Below are 21,290 nucleotides of genomic sequence, written 5' to 3'. Positions count from 1 at the left end.
TCTTACAAAAAAAATAATTCTATTAACAGACCAGATAAATGCATCGTCGTAATGCCCTAATAAAACACTGTCCTGCAGCAATGTTGCAGTTGCCATAAGTCTCCAGGTTCATGGGGGCAATAAAATCAGCCGCTGTGCAAGCAGAAATGATACAAAAATTATTCTTTAATAAACTATCAGTGAAATGAAATGCAATGTGATGTCTTCAACAATTAAAACAAGCAATTATCTCTTAAAATTGGTCCTGTTTTATAACAGGCTTTAGTTGCTTCTAGGACACTTTTCTTCTACGAGCTTCCTGCACAGGTAGTTATGGGAATACTGCGTGCTGCTTAGGAAAAATTTAACTCACTTATCTTGAATTGGGGTTGTTACATAACACTGTTGTTACATAATCCATACCAAAAAAGTCACCAAAGATCAATGGCATTTTGACTATTTCTTACGTAGATACTGGAATATTTTATGTTCATTTAAAACAGCAGGTTCTGTTACATCCATCAGAGGCAAAACATCTGTCTGTGTATTCCTGAAGTAAAATGTAATGAATCACATAATGTATGGCTTTAAAATAACATGAATACTGCCAGTATTAGATGAACCAACCACAAACATTAAACTGAGGTCTGAAGTCCAAAGCAGGGTTAGAATCAGTCAAGAAGGGAAAGGCTTGATTTTCTTGGGGGTGGTGGGGGCAGGCAGGGGTAAGATGAGAATTCAGGACTTAGTAAAAACAAAGACAATGAACCAAAAAGATGGACAGGGTCCCTCGACAGGTGTGCAGCATGGTTTGGGTACTATTCCCCCAGGAAATATGGCTCAAGTGAAAACTGAGGTTGAACTTCTCAGAGGTAGAGCTCTGATTGTTAAACCAGCACTTTTGTCCAGATAGCCTCTCTTTTCAGCTTGTAAAATGAGCAACGGAAATTAATATATCTAATTCTGTATTTTGATAGACCATTATGTGTTGCAGGAAGCAACTGCTTTAAAAAACAAATATTTTCCTGCATAACAAAATTGACCTTTCTTCTCTTCCAGTGACCAAAGCAAAGCAGCAGTTATTTCCATGGTGTTCCTCAGGAGGAGAACTGAGTATCTCAGGAAAGCAAGTTTTTCCAACAGCTGCTGACTTTAGATTTTGCAGTCTGTATGCCACTCTTGCTACTCTACGTGAGAGTGTACAGTACACAGAAGGGGGCTCAGTCAAAGGCTCCTGTTTGGTCAGTGATTAATTCCTCATCTTTTAAGCAGGAGTACCTCTGGCACAGCCGAGAGCTGTTTGCCAGTCAGGAGAAAGCCAGCAACTACCAAGGTGACCCTGTGCTTCTTCCCTAACAAACACCTGCAAGATCCTGCTCCCTCCAACCAAAAGCGAGCCTCCAGCACCCAAGGTAAGCCCCTTGTCTCCAGGCTGATGGCCAGCTGCTTCTCTGTACACTTTTGCCAGGGTGGTGACAGCAGGGGAGGTGGACACGACCCTGGAGGTGCGCAGTCCTGCAGCTGCAGCGAGCGCTTTGCCTGTCCGGCGAAGAGCCTCCCTGCGAGCTTCCCTGTCTGGCAGCCGAGTCTCTGCCCTGTGACTGCAGATCAGACTTCTGGGTGTCTAAGAGAAACATCTGCAGTCTTACAAGTTATCTCCAGCCATCATCCATCTGTGGAAGTTAATTATCCCTATGGTCTGTGTGTTTAATCCAGAATTTATTGGCTGCCTTCAATTAGAGTTTTGCCTGGGTATTAGTTGCAAACTCTTACATCCCGTACACGGCTAACAGGACTGCAGTCCCTGCTCCTGGTAGAGGTGACAGCCCAAGACAAAGGCAAGCAGCCAGAAGGACGCAGAAAGACAACCTCCACCCGACAGGAATGCTGTGCAATGTGTTTGTGTTCATGTCATGGCCTAACAAACATGAAGTAACTTGGCACAAAATGCACAGCCTCAGTCAATTAGCTCCTCTTTTCCAGGGAAAGCTTTATCTTCTAATTGTGTATAAACAGATAATAAACATTAAAACACAATAGGGTAAAGCTATCCAGTTCACAGTACCTTCTTCTACATGCTTCAATTTATAAAAACCCAAACAAAACAGACACATTTCTTCTTCAGGCAGCTCCTGTTCCACCCTTGGATGATCTGTTTGAGACTGTTGATGTCTTTTTTTGCTGGGGTCAGGGCAAAGCAGGCCCTACTGTTACTTTTTCACAATGTTTTATAGCATGCGATACTTTCCCCTTAACCAGTTTTGAGTTGTTGCGCAAGAGAAATGACTTCCCACTAAAAATTAAAAAACAACAAAAGAGAAGCCCTGACTAGTTGAGCAAATGTCTTATCAAAATGTTTCTGACAATGTTGTGGTGCTTCAGCTGATGGCGGCCACTGCCAGGCCGAGCATGGATCCAGCAGAGCCAGCACAGGCCCGGAGCAGCCGCAGGTCCTGGCTTTGGGAACAAAAGTCTCCTACCTTTTGCAAGACTAACACAAGTTTAGGAACCCATCTCATTACCTCCCTTCTAAGTTTCAACTGAGAAAAGGTAGGATTTCTTTTTCTGAAGTCTGTTCCTCTATCCTCTTTTCGTACGATTTTACAAAGTGAGTTGAAATGGTTTTTTTTGGATGGAGAGTATTTTACCCAGGTGGTATTACAGTAGGACAGGCAGGGACCTCTCAGACAGGATCATACGCAAAGCAACCACTACAGCTTTATCCTGTCAGCGTTGCAGAGCTTTCAAAACCTGACACAACACTCTAATATGATACCCTTGTTGTGTTCTTCAAGACTGTTGTAACAATTTATATCGATTGTCTGTTATTATTCAGCAACAGGGGGAGAAAATATTAGCACCGTGCAGCATTTAATTAGAAAATATCACATCATCTGACACAGAGCAGGCTCTTCCATTAGACCAGAAGGAACATAAAAACTGGGGACTGGCAGCTGTGCCAGTGAAGAGCTACCCAGTCAGGTTTATTGGTTGGCTACTGTGTGATCTCCCATCTTGCAGCAGCTCTTCATTTTGCAGGTTCTTTCAGAAAAATATATTGGAGAGTTTTTAGGCTATTCAGACCAGAAATGAAGAAAACTTAATGAAAAAAGGAACTGGTGGCTTTTTTAAGTGTTGGGTTCACATTGTCTCTCTTTGATAGGCTATGGCACTCAGTCAGAGAGTAATGTTTCCTACTGCTGCAGTGCTGTGCTGTCAGGAAAAACGTGGTCCAAAGATAAGGAAGTATCATAGTTAAAACGTGACATACCCGGGACTGCAAGAGGCAATGGGGATTGTCTCCAGCTGTAGGGCTGTGTTTCCAACTGAAAATACAAGTCAACATTTACCCACAGATACCACAGCAGGAAAATGAATCATGCCCAGTAATGAGAGTAAGCAAAAAACCTTTCCTGGGATAAGCATTTCATAGATATCTGTTGACTTTTTCTTGGCATCTCCATGATAAACACCAGTTAATTATAGCTTAAGAAAATACCGACATCTCCAGTTTAACAATGTAAGTACACCAAACCTTAAATTGACACAGTATGAACAGCAGATGAGAAAACAATGTTTGCTTGCAATCTGAGATAGATTTTTGATCATTCTGGTTGGAGCTCAGGTGTTCCCCTCCTGTCCCTAGCTGTACCCTTCCCTGCCAATAACTGTGCACCTAAGATTGCTCACACAGGTTATGTTCAACCTAAAAGGACTGCAGAGACAGGGACAAGACAGTAATTACTCAGTCCCTGCACAGTGCCTTCACCAGGTTTACTGCAGCATTATTGTACTTGTTTTACAGGCCTCATGAATATTGTCTTTTTCCCTGGACACAGGCCCAAGCAGCAAGGAAAGAAAGGCGGCCTGCACAGAAGTTAAAGTGTGTGCTATGTAAATATGTGTGTGTGTATATATATGCATGTATTTATAAAACCTGAGGGGTAGGATGATGTGGGAAAGGAAAGCCTTATGAAGAGGCATATATCTTCACTTTGTGGGCAAGTTTCTTATCTTCTGTATCATTACATAATTGCCCACAAACACACTTATTATGTGACAGAAGGCAAGGCTTTGGTTTCTTGTACAGGCTGCTAAATCTCTGAATGATTCATTGTCCTGTGCAAAAAGGATACTTACTCTTCAATCTTCTAATACAGGTTTTTTGAAAATCAGATTGTTTCTGAAGACTTTGCATATGAAAATTGCCATTTATTAAGTCGATTTGTACAAAATATCTGAAAATAACAAGACATAAGCTGCTTTATTGTCTTTCCAGGAACGTTACACACGGTGTTTAGGACTTGTGAGAAACAGATGTGCATTTCCTCACACTTAGTACATTGCACATTTCAGTGAGATTTATGAAGGTGGTTTGATTTTTCACACAGTTCATTACATCACTATGCTCATATTGACATAGGGACTGAAGCCAGCAATACCGGAATCAAACAGAGTTTTATTTTTCATCTGAAAACTATGGTCACGTAGTTTTTGTGTGGGTTTTTTTTGTTTGGTTTTTATTTTTAAACAGACGCTCAAGGGCTATTGACTTAATTGGTCTCCAGTTCAGGATTATGATTAACACCAGCTACGAACTATGAACACTTGCAGTCTTTTGTCTGCACTTAGCTAAGTTCTGTCATTTTAATCACAAGTCAGTTGTTTGAGCACTAGACAGGATACCACACTTATCAACGTGTAAAATCAATTTTGGAAGGCTAGAATGACCCTGGGAACTTGGAATATAAATAAACACAAAGGCTGCATGCCAGAGGTGTCCAGCATACAAACAGATAAAAACAAATGTGCATTGGCTGACTGCTGCAAGTTCATAGACCTTCATCACACAAAATTGCTTCCCTTGAAAGGACAATTGTACTGTAGTATGAAATTTGTACTAGATGCTTTCTATATATTGAAATCCTCATAACCACCTCTGCAAAAAAAAAAACAATAACAAAGGCAATATCAATCTGACTGCTGGATACGTGGAATAGTCTGGAACAAAACCTTCATAACAGAGAACACACAGCTTCATCCCAGAATAATAATCACAAAATTGTTCTTACACTCCCTGGTTGTTATCTCCAAGAAGTCACATTGGCAGAAAGACTCATCCACCATTATGATGAAAATTAGTATTACCCTTTTCCTGCTAATAACAAACAAAGAGTGAATTGCTGGAGACGGCACGTATTGTTGCGGTTTTTCCACAACGGTCACCCAAAGCCAGACAGAAGTCAGAAGAATGATAGGGGAAAAAAATAGTGCCTTGTATGTGCAGCTATAGACTGGGGAGTGGAACTACTTTTTTTTTTACTTTACAGTTAGACTAGCATGGCTGTTTATTGGCTTATTACTGGCTCCCTCGTCATTGTCAGCTAAATGCATGAAACAACAACTGCTTCAGACTCTCCTTCAGGAAAAACGGATCAGGTTAATTGAAAAATAGTAACATGGACCCTCTGTGTGTCCCTGGCACCCTGTTACTGTAAGTCCAGTAACATCCCTTTACTTGGAGAGGATAAGCCAACACAGTGACTGACAGAATGCATTTAACATAGTCCATAAGCTCCTATTTGTACCACCAAGCTGAACCATCACTCTCCTAAAATAAAATGGAGGTCTGCTTGTGTAGCTTATTTTTTGGTCTGTTCCCATGTGTAACTTTTCAGAAACGTATATGGAGTTAAAAACAGCAGTATTCCACTCATGCCCTTTCCATTTATCAAAGTTTCAAGCTATTCTTATTTATAAAGCCTTTCCAGTTCCCTAACCACAGTAGTACAACATTTTAATTTCTTTTTGTAAGTAAAAAATACAAGAATAACTGTTGTAATAATATTGTAAATAGATATCCAAATCAATGTCTCATTCTTTGTTTATCATTCTGGCTTTTCCCCCAAAATTATCAAACATGAAATTATGTTCTCAGAGTTTGTTCCCACTGGAGGACTAGATGTAGAGTTTTTAACTTACGGCATACAAACATAGATAAAAATTGACTGCATAACGCTCATAATTTGTAACATCCCAAGAGAACCTGTGAAAAATGTATTAGTGATTATAAAATAAATATAATATTACTAAGCTAGAATTGATAATATTTTTTTCTAAAAAGTAAACACACATATTTGCCTACCCATATAAATTTTTTAAAAAGTAAGTTTTGGTAGAATTCCACATGGGGAAGGTCAATTAAACGATCAGCATCTAAAAATAAGACCCATATTATTAAATGGCCTCATTGATTGTGGAAGTTTTTATAAAGACTTCTAAAGATTGACATTCTGCACTTAATATGCTTGCTTCAAAATGTACTGAAGCCATTGAGAGTCCTTCTGCTGTTTTTCAAGCTCTGTATTAGGAAAAAAAAAGGGAGTATATTATCCAAGAAACACTAACAACAATCAGACTACTCGGCCTTGCATTATAGAAGCCAACTGCAGTGCCACCTTTAAGACAGCAGTAGAGTAGCAGAGTCCCCTGCATGACCACAGCCTTAGTTAATAATATCACAGAAACCCAAATTCTTTTGCATATCTAAATTCAAAGGAAAGCATATGATCCAGAAAATTACAACCAGCTAAGGATGCCACACTTCGTAATTTTGTTGCTGCTTTCCACTTTCTTCTCCTTTTTTCAACTTTTTTTTTACAAAAGATACTAAAATAAACCAGATACATTTGTAAACACCTTAGGAATAGACTTTGGTAAATAATCTGCCTCATAGAGAGCTTCTATTGAAAAAGTAAATCACTATAGTTACAGAGCACACATAAAAGAAGTAAATACCTACAGAAGTTTTTAACTGTTATCTGAGAGTAATATTTAACCAAAATATAATTTTAGTAGCTGAACGCGGTGTTTAAGTGAAGACCAGTTTTAGTAATAAATGTGGTTAAGTGCCTAAACCGTACTGGTATCCTTGATATAAAAAGCTCTTATATGAACACAGTATATGAGCTATTATTTCAATGCTTTAAGAAATTGGTTATGTTACAGAATAGCTTAACAGGAGCTTTAATAACTTGAAATGATTAAAGAAGGTAAAATATAAACTCAGAGCATTATTTGTGCTTTCTGCCATGCCATCTTCCATTAGCTTGAAGCGCAGTATAGGAACTTCAGTTACTTCACATCCATTTGAATGAATTACGGCAATGCACAACCACAGGTGTCACAAATCCCCTGTGTTTATGAGCCACCATTAAAGTTTTGGTAAGCTTGATCAAGTGCAAATTGCTGTTGCATATCTATTACAGCAAGGGCAATCTCTCATGGAGTGCTGGGATGCATTGTTGTCCAACAGTGAGATGACGGAAAGGAATGTATGTGGCTGCTTCTCCTCATTTCCCATTCCTAAAGCTTCACTTGGCAATGTACGTCCTGCTCAAAGTGGACGGCTAATAATTTTTGATTGTTAAATTCTGTCCAAAAGTGTCAAAGGAATGTATGCATTTTTGTGACCTTGTCTACTATTTTTGGAGCATTAATCTACACACTTTGAACACTACTTTAATCTGAGCATGTGATCTATTATCCTGAATGTGGGAGACTTGGACATTTAGCCAACATTGGAACAATAACTCAATAAATTATTTAAACTTGGACTTCAAATTATGGAATGGAGAACATACTTTTTCATATCAAACAATGAAATACAGCTTTCACCGAAAAGAAAATCCCAAGATTTCTGTAAGTCAGTGGAAAAAATAATTTATTGCAATTTCTTTTGCACATTAACATGAAACATTTATACATATATATTCTGTGCTGATAAGGTATACTAGATATAGACAATTTTTATACACAAAGTAATTGCACTATCCTATTTTATAATGCAAATATTCAGAAATTATCACTCAGATAAGAACGGATATTATTCACATAAAAATGCACTGTATGCTAAAGTTACGGAAGGTCTACGCATCTGAAACCTTGTTCACTTTTACTAACTGTTATCAGCTGATAAAATACACTATGTCCCCTTACAAACTTTACATCCCTTAATTATCCCATGATGCTTGGAATATTATCAGGCCCTCCCGAGGAATAAGATAAGATCATTTCTGAAAATTAGAGAGATCAAACCAAAAGGCAATCATGACAAGCATGTCCCGGCAGCATGCCTTTCGATTCTGGGAGCTCCATCAGAAAAGAATCAAAGCACTACAGGTCGTCTAAAATTGTCCATCAATCAATCTGTTATTAACATGACAATTTAATGTAGTTAATATAAATCAATGAGAAATACATTGCAAGTGAATAGTATTTCAGTAAAAGTACACTGGCACATGCTTCAAACAGCAGTATCAAACAACTGCCCCCTTTCAATATAGAAAATGTTTATTTAGTATCTACAAAGGGAAAATGCAGGATGGTATCAAAAGAGGGACCTTTTTCTAACCAGGAGTTTACAGTGCATCACGTGTTATTCTAAAATGAATGGGAAGCATGTTAATAGCAGAACTAAATCTGACAAACAACATTTATATAATAATTTTCATAATGCTGCTTTAGGTATCATTTTTCAAAATAGTTCTTTAGGTTCATTGTTCTGCCCAACAACTGAAATACCTATCTTTCCAGAAATGTCACTGATTCACATAACCACTATACGTCAGAGATGAAGATGAAGACGTGAAGCAGTAGATTGAAGTGGTTAGTTGTGGCGTGCACACTATAAAATTTTGTTCAGTATTATCTGGTGAAAGGTCCACATGACTGACGTGCAAAAATGCATATCAAAAAAAGGAAAGCTTGAAATACATGCTCATAGCAGAGATATAACAATACCAAACATTAAGGAAAAAAAAATAGCAAGCGAGCTTGGAGAAAAATGGTGAGTATGATTTCAGGAGCAGGGCAAAAGACAATGGTACTTGCACATAGCAATGGGAGATAGGACGTGAAATAACATCCATAACTCAACCTTACTGCCTGGCACCCTATTGGAGACAGTATTGCACCCTATCCAGCGTCCTCTTCCTCTTCCCTCAGCTCAGAAAGCATCTTGCTTTGTCTCCTTGAATGCATGCAAGTAGAATTTGAGAAATAAGGAATTTTCTTTGAAGCAACAACATGGTGGGTCAGTGCAGTGACAAAATACATTTTACAACTTGCAACCAATATTAGTAAATAATAAAAATAATAAAACACAGTATAGGTAACACACATATTTTTTTTCATATGTGCTGTATGTAGGAATGTAAGAATTCCTACATTCCCTAACAAACTACCAGCTCTGAGTGAGACACTTTAACTTGTTCCCGTCAGTAACATGGGGACAGGGCAGAAGAGAAAGCTATTTGAAAGTAAGGAATGATGGAAATTGCAGTTAGACATCTGAGGTTCCCTGCAAGCTTTATTTTTTACAACAAATCTGTTTCTCAGATTCATATTTTAACAGAGATTCTCAGCTGCAGCTGGATCTCTGTTAAAATAGTAATGATAGTAATAATTAATCTTATAATATGCAAATAAGTTAATGTAAAATGTGTAATTGGTCACAGTTGCTTTTGTTCCATGTATATTTCTGATGCAATTCTATTTTTTGCTGTAATGATATTATGGAAGAGATATTTTAAGTGGAAAAAAGTAAAGGAGCAGCACTCTAAACCAACACTGATTCTTACAAATCAGGTCTTTCTCAGAAGTAACTACTGCTCATGATGACTGATTAGAGATGCCAACGTAGGAACCAAGTTTGAGCTATGCTGAGCTGCTCCAAGCCTATCATTTTCTACAGGCCTAGCAGAAAGATAGCATATTTTAAGCCTTGGCTTCACATCTCTATGCCAGCTCTAAGTATTTTGTCCTCTTTCCTCACCATACATAAATTACTGGGCTTCAGGGTAAAATATTATGCTGATAGATTTGAAAATGATGAGCTAATCACTCTCTAAGAGATATAATGAAAAAAAGAATATATCACCAATGTGAATCTATCTTAAATTTAGAGATATTGGAGGTAGAAAACTTCACAGTGAAAGAATAATCAGCAGAAATATCTTCTGGATGATTTAAGAAATATTTTCAGGTTTACTTCTATAAGCCACTTCTTGCAATATTCTGGAGTGACCTTTCAGAAAATTTGTCATACAGTTTCTCAATATATGTTAACATGCCATCTTTATTGTTACGAACAGTCCCCCTTAAATTATCGGCACTGCACATGATAAATACAAAGGCATGTGTATATGTTTGAAAGGTCAGAGAGAATAAGATTCTGAAAAGAAAACCAAGATTACACCCTTGCCCAAAGCAAAGTGATTACTCTAAGGCAATCAAACATAAAAAGTTGCTTATCTGATTTCTGCTTTTGGATTACAGCTATTACGTACAGCTTATAAAGTGCTAGAAATAACATGAAAAGTACCTTCACAAGACAAAGAGAAACTGCAAACAGTTAAGAAAATCATAAAGAAGTAAAACTCCGTGCATCTTTTTGTGTATGGACAGATGAAATTGTGCAGGGAGTGAAAAAGAATTAAAATATTAGAGGATTATATTATTTGACTTTTCAAAATCACCTCTGACCAAATGATTATCAGTTCCAATCACCACATGAATGTTATCTTTCTAGTCTCCTATTTTCCCAAACTTACTACAATTTAGAAGAGATACCCGTGATGGGAGAAGTCCTTCTATCTATAAGAATTACATGTATATCTGAATTTCAGAATTAACAAAAGATAACAAAAATTAAAGAGACTTTTTGAGTGTGCTTAAACTGTGAGTCTTGAGTGCTCCTGAAAATCAGGCTGACAGTATTTTTCTGTTAGATTTATTCCTTCCCTCACGTCCCCCTCTACAAAGCTCAACTACTAGATAATAGTATCAGCAAGTACCTCTCAGGACTGCTGTGAGGATTAACAAAACCAATTGTTGTACAAAATCTTTAAAAGGAAATTGCAATATTTAAAATTTGAAACTATTTGAACCCTGTATTCATATTAAACACATTTGAGGCTGAAATAAGGAAAATACCCACCTGACTCAGTACCCCTCTGAAATTTTACATTTAAAACTACAGTGTGCCCTGCTACATATGAAAGGACATAATTTATAATGCAGAAAAAGTGAAAGGTGTTTAATTAAATTATATTTTAAATACAACTATAGATGAATGGTAGCCATGTGAAATTATAGTTAATCTCAATATAGAATAAAAAAAAAAGGAAAAGTATTATCAAAAGTGGCACCCAGAATATTATTTTAAGTAACAGATACTAAAATACAGACTTCAGTAGAGTTAATGTACAGGCTCTCACCTGAAGTTTAATACTGGTAGTTGATACTGGGAGTTATCATTGAAAAGTCAGTATTCATATACTTAGGTACCAGTGGTAATAAATCTGGATTAGATCTTCTAAAAAGCCCAAACAGTTTAACAGCCTAAATTTCATTTTCAGAAGCACACGAGTGCTTCAGACACGTAATTAATTTCCTGTGACTTACAATAATTATTTCAGCCAAGGTAACTGATGACTTCCATTATTTTAGTCAAGTGTATGTTTAAGACTAAATACATCAGCTTAAAAGCCTCTCTTTTTGTATTACTTCAGGACAAAATTCAAGCTATGTAAATTATTTTTACTCTTTTTTTTTTGCTCCCTGTTGGCAATAGGTGGAATGTATGCATCTGCTCAGCTATGGCAAATCAGCTGGCATGCTGTAACCTGATTAAGTGTTTAAGTTTGCAGCACACTTACGAGTCTAGATCTCATTGGCTTTTAATGAGATTTTAGTTAATACATACCCAGACTTCTGAAATTGAGGCATCAACTTAAAGACCACTCAGTGCTTGAAGAGCTTTACTCTACATCTTTTTGAGAATAGGATTTAGACTTTTATGTCATTTAGAATAAATAGTTTTCACCTTGTGTATTTCTAAAGCAAGACTTCTATAATGCAATAGTCTCTCAACAAGCAGATCCATTTGGGGTTAACAGACCCCCACACACATCAGGTGTGAACCTGCCTGCAAGTAGTTGCTGGACTTGCCTAAATATTTGAAGGCACATTTGTTCACTCACTGTAAGAAAGCAAATGGTGAATTTTGAAATGCTGATAACCAGACATGTCAGCAAAACAGAAATGGACGTGATATTGCAAAATCTAGTACAGTGGAGATATCTGTAAGAAGAGGGATATAAATATTTAAACACTTGGCATTCCCTCAAGGACTTTTAAAACACAAAAGTATTCTTTCAGGGACTGCAAAAACTGCAAAGACAAATAATCAAGGACTTCAATGTGCTGTCAAGATAGTAAATGCATTAATGAAACAGTGTTGTACAAAACTCTTCATTTTTTCTAGGGAATATTTAGTTTTGCAAATGCAAATGAATCTCAGTGGTTTAGATTAAATTTGTCATGTTTATGCCTTGTTAAAAAAAAAAAAATTACACTCTGGTTAGTCATACCTCTGTCTCTGTACTCTTTCTGGACAAAAACCAAACCTGCATTGGTTCTTTTTTACCCTTCATAGAAACCGGACCCCTGTACTCCAGGTGGAACTGAGGATCTGAATTTTCTGGTGTCATAAGACACCTGAAATTGAAAGAGAAAACATGTAAATGTATGTACTATGCATGCACGCCACACATTATAGAAAATATTAAACATGCTACAGATACGTGAGCAAATTTTAACAAGAGTCAAATCTATTTCTAGATCGTTCTTACAGTTGCACACCAATAATGGTATATCATAATGCAGTATGCCATACAGTTTCATGAGAACTGTGTTGGCTGATGAGAAGCTCAACATGAGCCAGCAATGCGTGCTTGCAGCCCAAAATGGCAACTATATCCTGGGCTGCAGGTCAAGGGAGGTGATTCTTCCCCTCTACTCTGCTCTCAGGAGATCCCACCCGGAGTACTGCATTCAGCTCTGGAGCTTCCAAAATAAGAAGGACATGGACTTGTCAGAGCAAGTCCAGAGGAGGGCAACAAAGATGATAAGAGGGCTGGAGCACCCCTCCTATGAGGATGGGCTGAGAGAGTTGAGGCTGTTCAGCCTGGAGAAGAAAAGGCTCTGGGGAGGTGTTACAGCAGCCTTCTAGTCCCTAAAGGGAGCCTATAAGAAGGCTATAGAGGGACTTTTTCAAGGGCATGTAGTAAGTTATAGGAAAAGGGGCAGTGGCTTTAAACTGAAAGAACGTAGGTTTAGATAAGATATAAGGAAGAAGTTATTCACTATGAAAGTGGTGAGGCACTGGAAGAGGTCACCTAGAGAAGCTGTGGATGCCCCATCCCTGGAAGTGTTCAAGGCCAGGTTGGACGGGGCTTTGAGTGACCTGGTCTAGTGCAAGGTGTCTCTGCCCAGGACAGGGGGATTGGAACTAGATGATCTTTAAGGTCCTTTCCAACCCAAACCATTCTGTGATTCTATGGTAACTCATGTACTTAAATAATGTGTTGCCAGAGTCCTGTTACTTTCAATGCCAAAGACACTTTGATGCTATGCTGATAAAGTGATTTCTTTTAAGATGACAACACCAATAAAAATACTGCATCACTCACCTGTAAGTATATTCAGAGACATTGATCTTTCCCTTTTCTCCAGTGGTTTCTGTTCTGCTTGTTAGATTGACAGTATTTCCAAAGAGACAGTAACGTGGCATCCTTTGGCCTATGACACCTGTGACTACCTCACCAGTATGGATTCCTATTGTTATCTTTGGAGAGAAAAAAATAAAGTTTGAACATTCAAAATCAATGTAACTAATCTGATGCTTCTGACTAAATACACGTATTACGCCATTTCTATCTATTAGAGTTTATTTTTTCAATGTGCCACTTCTGCTTCTTCAAAACCCTGAATTTCATGTTTTGTGTCACTTTTTTTTTTTTTATTTTAGTGCAGTGTCATGGCTCTGCCTCCCACAGGAAAGAACAAACTCCATATTTTTCCAGCATGCACCATGCCATGCTGCTATTACGTACTGTGAAATTAAGAAGAGTGGAAATAGAGGCATACTCCGCAGGTCTGTATTTAATGAGTGCTCAGAAGATGCATAAATGGATGGTGTAGGTCAAGAAAAAAAGATGCTTCTCAGAGGAAACATCATGGTATTCTATACTTAAAAGCTCAAGAAATAGGACAGGAGTTTGGAGAAGCTCATTCTTATAGCACATTGCAGTTATTGTAAAGCCCCAAATCAAACCTTCTCACTTCTTTGCCCAGTGACAAAGTGAAGTACACAGATCTAAACTAGCTGTTAGACCAATAACATTAATGTAAATAGAAATATGCTTCATACTCATTACTTATTTTGCTCTCACAACTTTCTGATGAGGACAGGTCAATGCAGCGTTCCCAGTTCTGTATTAATGCCACAACATCTTCATAAAATCCCGCAATGACTGAACTTCCACTAACGTACATTGTTGTCAGTAATCATTGCCTATGGAACTGTACTTTTCTTTTTAATGCAGTATTTTCTCATGCTGATTTGAGGATCTGAAGCATGATCAAAAATATCAGTGAGGGAATATTCTTCTTCTGTTTGTTGAGATGAAGAAGACTCAATGAATTGTACTTGATGCGCAATGGGAATTTATTGATTGGATTGAAATGATTGGAAAATAGACACAAATGATGCAGATCTAATTTAGTTCTTTAAAAGGTTAAGCACAATAATTAGATTTTAAGGTCTGGGAACTGCACGTCACATCTACATGTGACTCTTCATATTTTTTGTTGATATCCGTCTCAAAATCTAACAGTAACAAAGCTTACATGGACTGGGACTTGAGCATGATCATATTCCAAAGCATTATCATAATATCAAAGAATGGGCTCTTCATTCAAGCCCGCACATTTACTAACCTGTACAGGCTCACCATCTACTTGAACTTGGCCTGCTATTTCCATCATATCCAATGCCAGGTGGCAGATAGATCGTGCATGATGAATACAAGGCTCTGGTAGACCACTCACTGTCATATACTTGTCCCCAACTGTTTCCACCTATAAAGATAGATATTTTTAAACTAGTTTATTATCATGGGCTTCAGAGTACTAGAATGGACATAGTGCTTCCTTCAAGACTGCTTGTCATTTAACATAGTTTCCCTTCACTTTCATTCAAATCACTCTAATTCCTGTCATCTCTGCTTGTTATTGAATAGAATGTATTGTAAGCACACAATGTAACAAATTAAAATGACACTGTGATTGTGTGAACTTGAGCCTCTCTTTTGGGGCCTTCTGAATTTCTGTAGAAAGTGAGCACTATGTTTCTTTTGACTCATATCCTTGATTCACTTGGCGTAGCACATAAAATTGATTTCTAGTAAAAGCTAGAAATGAATCTTACACATATAAGCACACAAGCATACACATGTGTGCTGGTTTTGTGTAGTGGGGGGCTACAGTGGCAGCTTCTGTGAGATGCTGCTAGAAACTTCCCCTTTGTCTGGTGGAGCTGGCTGGGTCTTAGGTGTACCTGCCGCTGGCCAGGGCGGCCAAGCTCATTGGCAACAGTTATAACACCTCTTTGATAACACAGTTAAGAGGGGAAAATAAAAAAAACCCCACAAGTGAAGAAGCGGAAGCAGGGGCAGAGAGGGGGAGGCACGCGCCTTGTAGGCCTTGCAGGCCTCACCCTCTGGCCTCCCGCTGGGCGGCCAACTGGGCCCCACTCAGCCCAGACGGGCTGCAAGAAGTGGAAAGAAGAGATGTGACAAGAACCTGAGAGGCGTCTGCCTGAGCCTGACTGTGAGGAATCTATTGTGAGAGGAACGGCTGCACACACCAAGGTCAGTGAAGAAGGAGGGGGAGGAGCAGTGCTACCCCTGGCCAGAATTCCCCTGCAGCCCGTGGAGGCCCATGGAGGAGCGGAGATCCACCTGCAGCCCATTGAGGACCCCACGCCGGGGCAGTTCATGAAGGGCTGTAGCCCATGGGCAGGACCCCACGCTGGAGCAGGGGAGGAATGTGAGGAGTTCTTCCCCCGAAGAGGAAGGAGCGGTGGAAAAACAACATGTGATGAACTGACCAAAACCCCCATTCCTTGTTCTCCCCTGTGCCGCTTGGGGCGAGGAAAGACATGGAGATAATTTGAAATGAAGTTAAGCCCAGGAAAGAGGACAGAGGTCGGGGGAAGTTGTTTTTGTTCTCGCTCATTATCCTGCTTTGGTTTTATTAATAATAAATGGAACTAGTTTTCCCCAAGCTGAGTCTGTTTTGCCTGTAATGGTAACTTAAATGATCTCCCCCTGTCCTTATCTCAAACCTTGAGCTTTTTTGGTTATATTTTCTCTCCTCCATTCCTTCAGAGGGTGGGGAGAGTGAGAGGCTCCATGGCTTGGTCTCCAGCAGGGCTAAACTGCAACAATATGTACATACATATGGGATATATATAAATCTCTCTCTGTCTATCTACCGGCTACCAGCTGCATCTACAACGTGTACTCATTCCTAATGAAGGAATGAAATTCACATTGAATAACTAAATAATAAGTTATAATTTACAACCAGGAGACCCAAGTAGGTGACTGAAAAACTTAAAGCTATCAAATCTTCTTTAGCTATGCAGTATATCAGGTAACACAGTTCAAAGACTGAGAACATAACTAGTAAATTATTGAAAAGTTATATATTAAATACTTTGAAAATCTTCTGCTTACCTTATAAACAAATGGATTCCTTCGTGAATCAGTCAGAATATCAAATCTCGTGTAAAGATCGTTTAAAAGATTAACAATTTTCATGGCTCCCTCTCCAGAGGCATGTTTACTACAGAAGGCATTGAATCCAACAATGCCACTGAAAAGAATGGTGACATTGTCATACCGCTTTGCTGGAACAGGACGCTTGTGTCTCAGCTCATTTGCCACTGATGGTGGTAGAACAGAGTACAGTAATCTAAACATGTAAGAAAAGAAAGGCACAAGCAAAACAGAAAGAATGTGGAGAAATGTCTTTACCTCAGCAATTTTCAAATATTTACTTAGTTCCTCCCACAGGTTTTATAGCATATTTGCATCATCAAAGAGAAATATAAAAGATGTTTACTGAAGAATATGTTACTTGGGAAACAGTAATTCATCTACATCGGCATACGTAAAGCTATGACATTTCAAACACATGTTAACACATCTAAATTACCAACAAAATGAGGCATATATTACTAATTCTTCTGACGTGATCTGTTAGTAGTGTCTTGGACCATTTTTGCTTATTGCTTAGGCATTTCTGCCATATCCTCAGTGCACATAAGCTGGTTTTGCTCACAGATCCAGAAAAAAAATGCAAAAAAGGCTATGAGGAGATTAAACGCAGCGAAATGGTTCCTATTCTGTTAAGAATGCCGTTTTTAGGGTTTATTGCATGCTTGTTAAATTCATAGTCTATATGACATTAACATTTGTTCATATTACAAATTATGCAAATAAAATCCAAATCACACACACAGAGCTTCACCCTACTCTCATGTGTGTTCCTTCAGCTTCCTAACTGCCATCTTAAGGTCTATTTCTCTCCTTACACAGCTAAATGGGCAAACTGAAGATCTCTGTTTCACAAATCTTAAGCATCATTTTGTACACAGCCTCCTGCACAAACCCTCATTAGTTGCATTTTTGGCAAGTTCACTACTGCATGAGTTATAATTAGTGAATACTTTATGCACATGATATAGTAACTGACACTGTCTGTTCCAGTGGCTGCCAAGAAGGCTAGAATTTCTGAAGAGAAAATGACTTTATAAAGAAGTCAACAGGAATTAGAAAAAATAATTTTTAGGTGTCTTTTCTCTCTGACTTGTCTGTCCATCCCTTTCAAGTCTTTTGACAATAATTTCCATTATTCTACTGTAGAAAAAAAAATGTCAATAGAATTCATAGTACAATAAATGTTAATTCTACTACTGAACAACTATAATCCACAATAAATTCTTCTATTACAGAGATGGGAACTATGTTTTATAAACAAGAGTCAACCATCAACCTCACACTGCTTGTCACACAAACTTTTCTTTAAGTTACCTGCCAGTAGTCCTTGAGCTGAGCTGCCATAGACTAATGCTATGAATTTGATTTTATAGTTAACCATAGAAATGGATTTGGAGCCCAATGCATATACTTTATTATTGTTATGTACTTACATCTAGATAGCAGTATTATCGAGATAGCCCCAAATCCATTTCTACAGGTAACTATAAAATCAAATTCATAGCATTAGCCTATTGCAAAATGTCACCTTTACCTAGGCTATTTTTTAGGCTTGTAAGATATGTTTTTCTGTCCAGAAAGACAAAGTGGTCTACAGCTGGTTTACAGAATTCCATCAGAGCATTTGGGCATTCATCAAATTCATCTTGGCTACAGGGACTGCATGTAATAAAGTTTGCAAAACTACCACTTAGGTAATTCACAAAGCAAAAAGGATTGTCATTTCACTTCTAATAACTCTCCTTATCAGGGAAGGAGCCATCAAAACACCTGTGCATGTAACAGCCTAGACTGTAGATGACATTTGACAATCTAAATAAAGAAATACCCTATGAGGCGTTTCAGTAAAATGTTCTTTCTTGACTCTAAAATTATCATTCCTGAATATCTCTTATATTCCTTCCAAGATTATGTTATTTTTTTGAAGAAGGTAGCTATAAATAATATATTGCTGTGACTGTTCCAGCTCAAAATCAGGATTTGGTTCTTACGTGTCTGTCTTTTTCTTTTCATCTTCCAGTGCACGCAGTGTGTGCTGCAGTCTGTCAGTGAGGATCTCAAGCTCTTGAGTCAGTTTATATTCCTCTCTGAACTGCTCTCCCAGAAGAACTAGATCACGGGTAGCATCATGTAGTGGAATATCACTCAGATATAAACCTCTTCTGGTTAAATCATCCAAGTTCATTACACTGCAATGTGGAGAAATATATAATAATATATGTACAATTAAATTTGCCAAAGGAGCATTTAAAACTTAAACGAACAGCAGAGGCTGCTGAGTAACAGAAGAAAGATTATGCTTCTGAAGTTGTTATGAGCTGCACAACATATCTCTTCTACGAAATACCTTATTTGTGTTCATTCATGTTAACACATGGCTCCTGATTTCTGCATTTAAATACAGAATTCTCATTGATGAGTTCCATGAACATATCAAACGTACATACTTCAGTACACAAATAAAAGTGAGATTACATTAAGGTAGTCTCTTCTCTTTCTGTTTTCTTCCACACTCTCCCTTTTACACAGGAGATTAACGTATCACAGCTGCGTAATCTGATGTATTAGCTCAACACGGTTGTAGCTAAAGAAGCCCTCCATTCAATCCCCCATTCCAACTACTTCTTTGTAATCATCACTGCTCTATTAGATTAAAACTACTGCAAAAATATATCAATCCACATAGGAAACCAAATCATTGTGACACTTCTTAGCACTCTCAGAGTAAGAAACAAAGAACAAAACTTGTCAGAAATCATGGAATCATGATGAATTCCCATTTGTACAAACTGGGCCAGAGCATCCCAGTGTTTACATTGAATTATTTAATAACCCATCAAGTTCTCATGTTTAAATGCTCCTCCCTTTTTTACTACAAACACATCAAAATCCATTAAATAATCAATTAATCTCTGTAGTACTACTCTCGTAAGTGTTCTTAAAATCAGCAATTGTAAAATTTAAATCAATATTATAGAACTTTTAAGGTTTAAAGTACCTTGGCGAACAAAGAAAGAGAATGCTGTCTGCTTCAGGCAAATAGATCATTTGCCCTTTCAGGCGTAAGCAGCTGATTTCTGTGACAGTCAGTTCATCTTCACACTCCAGCTTTTCCACATCCAACAGCCCCTCCTGGTGTTGAAAAGTCACCATTATTTAAGGGCAATGGTACATGTCTTAAGCACCAGGCCACATAAGTAAGTGCCCTCACTATGAAGGCAGTCAGAATGTTTGGAACAGAGTTATAGCCTACATTAAAACACAATCAATTTCTCATTTGAACACCATACATTTATCATATTTTAATACTGTGATTCGCTACCTCAAAGATACAAAGTATGCTTTCTTTATGTTCATGTTCATAACTTCTTGTTTTCTTCTGCATCATTTCTTAACAACAGTTTGACAAAAGTATTGCCTATTCTGTGAAGTTCTAGCTGTGCCTGGGAGCATCTCTATGAAACCCTGTTGGTTTCTCTTAGGTACAATTTTCTACAAATAAACAGGCTCCTTGACATAGCACATAGCATGTGCTACTCCACATGCTGCATTCGTTCTTATCACCTGCCTCCTCTTCTGCCGTCTCTAACGAAAAGGACACAGAACTGTGTAGGAACATATGGACCCAAGCAAGACACATTTCATACTTGTCTGCCCTATTGATATGAAGCAAAAGTAAGTTTAATTGCCTTTCTACATGTATTTTGGTACAATGCCATATAATGGGTTGGCCCCTTGCAAAGAAAGCATCATACATGAAGTACATGTACTTCGTTCTTATAAAGCATTCTACTTAACAGCTACACGTGAATTCACACCTGTGACTTCTTCTTGGCTCGAGATTCGAAAGGGACTGAGTGTACTAGTGTGCAAAGAACTTTCTCTGAAGACTTCTGAGCTTTCAGCACTTCTTATGTCTCCAAGGCATACTTACTTAAAGAAAAGACAGGTGAATATTCTCTAGTTACCTTCGTCCTCAGTACAAAGACTGTATTGATATGTGAGAGGATCCCGTGGAAACTAATATCAATGTGAGGCCGGACCAAGGAGAAAACTGACAACAGACTGCAATTTCCTGGCTGCAGCTAGAATAAATTTTTTTTTAAAAAGAAAAAGAAAAGGAGATCATTATGTTTTGTAATAGAAATATACATGTAGTGATTATATTCAGCTTGTTTAGATGACAATACTGAATGGAAGATAATATATACTTTATGCACTTCTCCATTAAAACACAAGGTTTTTAAATTAAGGATTTTACATCAGAAGTATATTGACTCTAAAGTGCAATTCTAGTCTGCAAGATGACTTTGTAGAATTGTGTTACAGTATCACATTTGTTATCTGTCAGACTGTTCCCACTCTACAGTAAAAAAAGTTTTCCAGTGTTTTCCTCCTAAGTGACCTCCTTCAAACTCCATTTTCAATACACTACGTTCTCTAAAGCGTCAACTCTGAGAAGAAGGATTCTGGTAGCCATCCTCAATAGGCTGATGAGTTAGTTACATCTGTTCAGTGAATGCCCTTGGGAAAAATACGGCAGGGCTACTTACAAAGCTCTTCTTTTGAATCTTTCGGCAAAATTCAGACAGAAATCACCAAAAACAAATTGCAGGGAAA

The 21,290-nt window shown here is 38.0% G+C and overlaps 1 protein-coding gene across 2 annotated transcripts in view; it reads right to left on the bottom strand.

Moving 5' to 3' along the window:
* Positions 1-7,685: 7,685 nt before the first annotated feature.
* GUCY1B1 (guanylate cyclase 1 soluble subunit beta 1) overlaps positions 7,686-21,290 on the bottom strand; it is a 44,863-nt gene continuing 31,258 nt past the window's right edge. For both annotated transcript variants that reach the window (XM_086746855.1, XM_086746853.1), the window contains 8 exons: positions 20,639-20,755; positions 19,669-19,802; positions 18,662-18,859; positions 16,626-16,863; positions 14,824-14,964; positions 13,515-13,669; positions 12,414-12,540; positions 7,686-9,010 (listed from right to left, as the gene is read on the bottom strand). In XM_086746855.1, coding sequence (XP_086602981.1) covers positions 8,987-9,010; positions 12,414-12,540; positions 13,515-13,669; positions 14,824-14,964; positions 16,626-16,863; positions 18,662-18,859; positions 19,669-19,802; positions 20,639-20,755 — 1,134 coding nt within the window. In that variant the 3' untranslated portion in view covers positions 7,686-8,986. The remainder of the gene's footprint in view (positions 9,011-12,413; positions 12,541-13,514; positions 13,670-14,823; positions 14,965-16,625; positions 16,864-18,661; positions 18,860-19,668; positions 19,803-20,638; positions 20,756-21,290) is intronic.

Source organism: Chlamydotis macqueenii, chromosome 4, assembly GCF_036417535.1.
Source record: "Chlamydotis macqueenii isolate bChlMac1 chromosome 4, bChlMac1.mat, whole genome shotgun sequence".
Lineage (NCBI taxonomy): Eukaryota > Metazoa > Chordata > Aves > Otidiformes > Otididae > Chlamydotis > Chlamydotis macqueenii.
The sequence above is the reverse complement of the archived record's forward strand: the minus strand, read 5'-3'. Positions and strand labels throughout refer to the sequence as shown.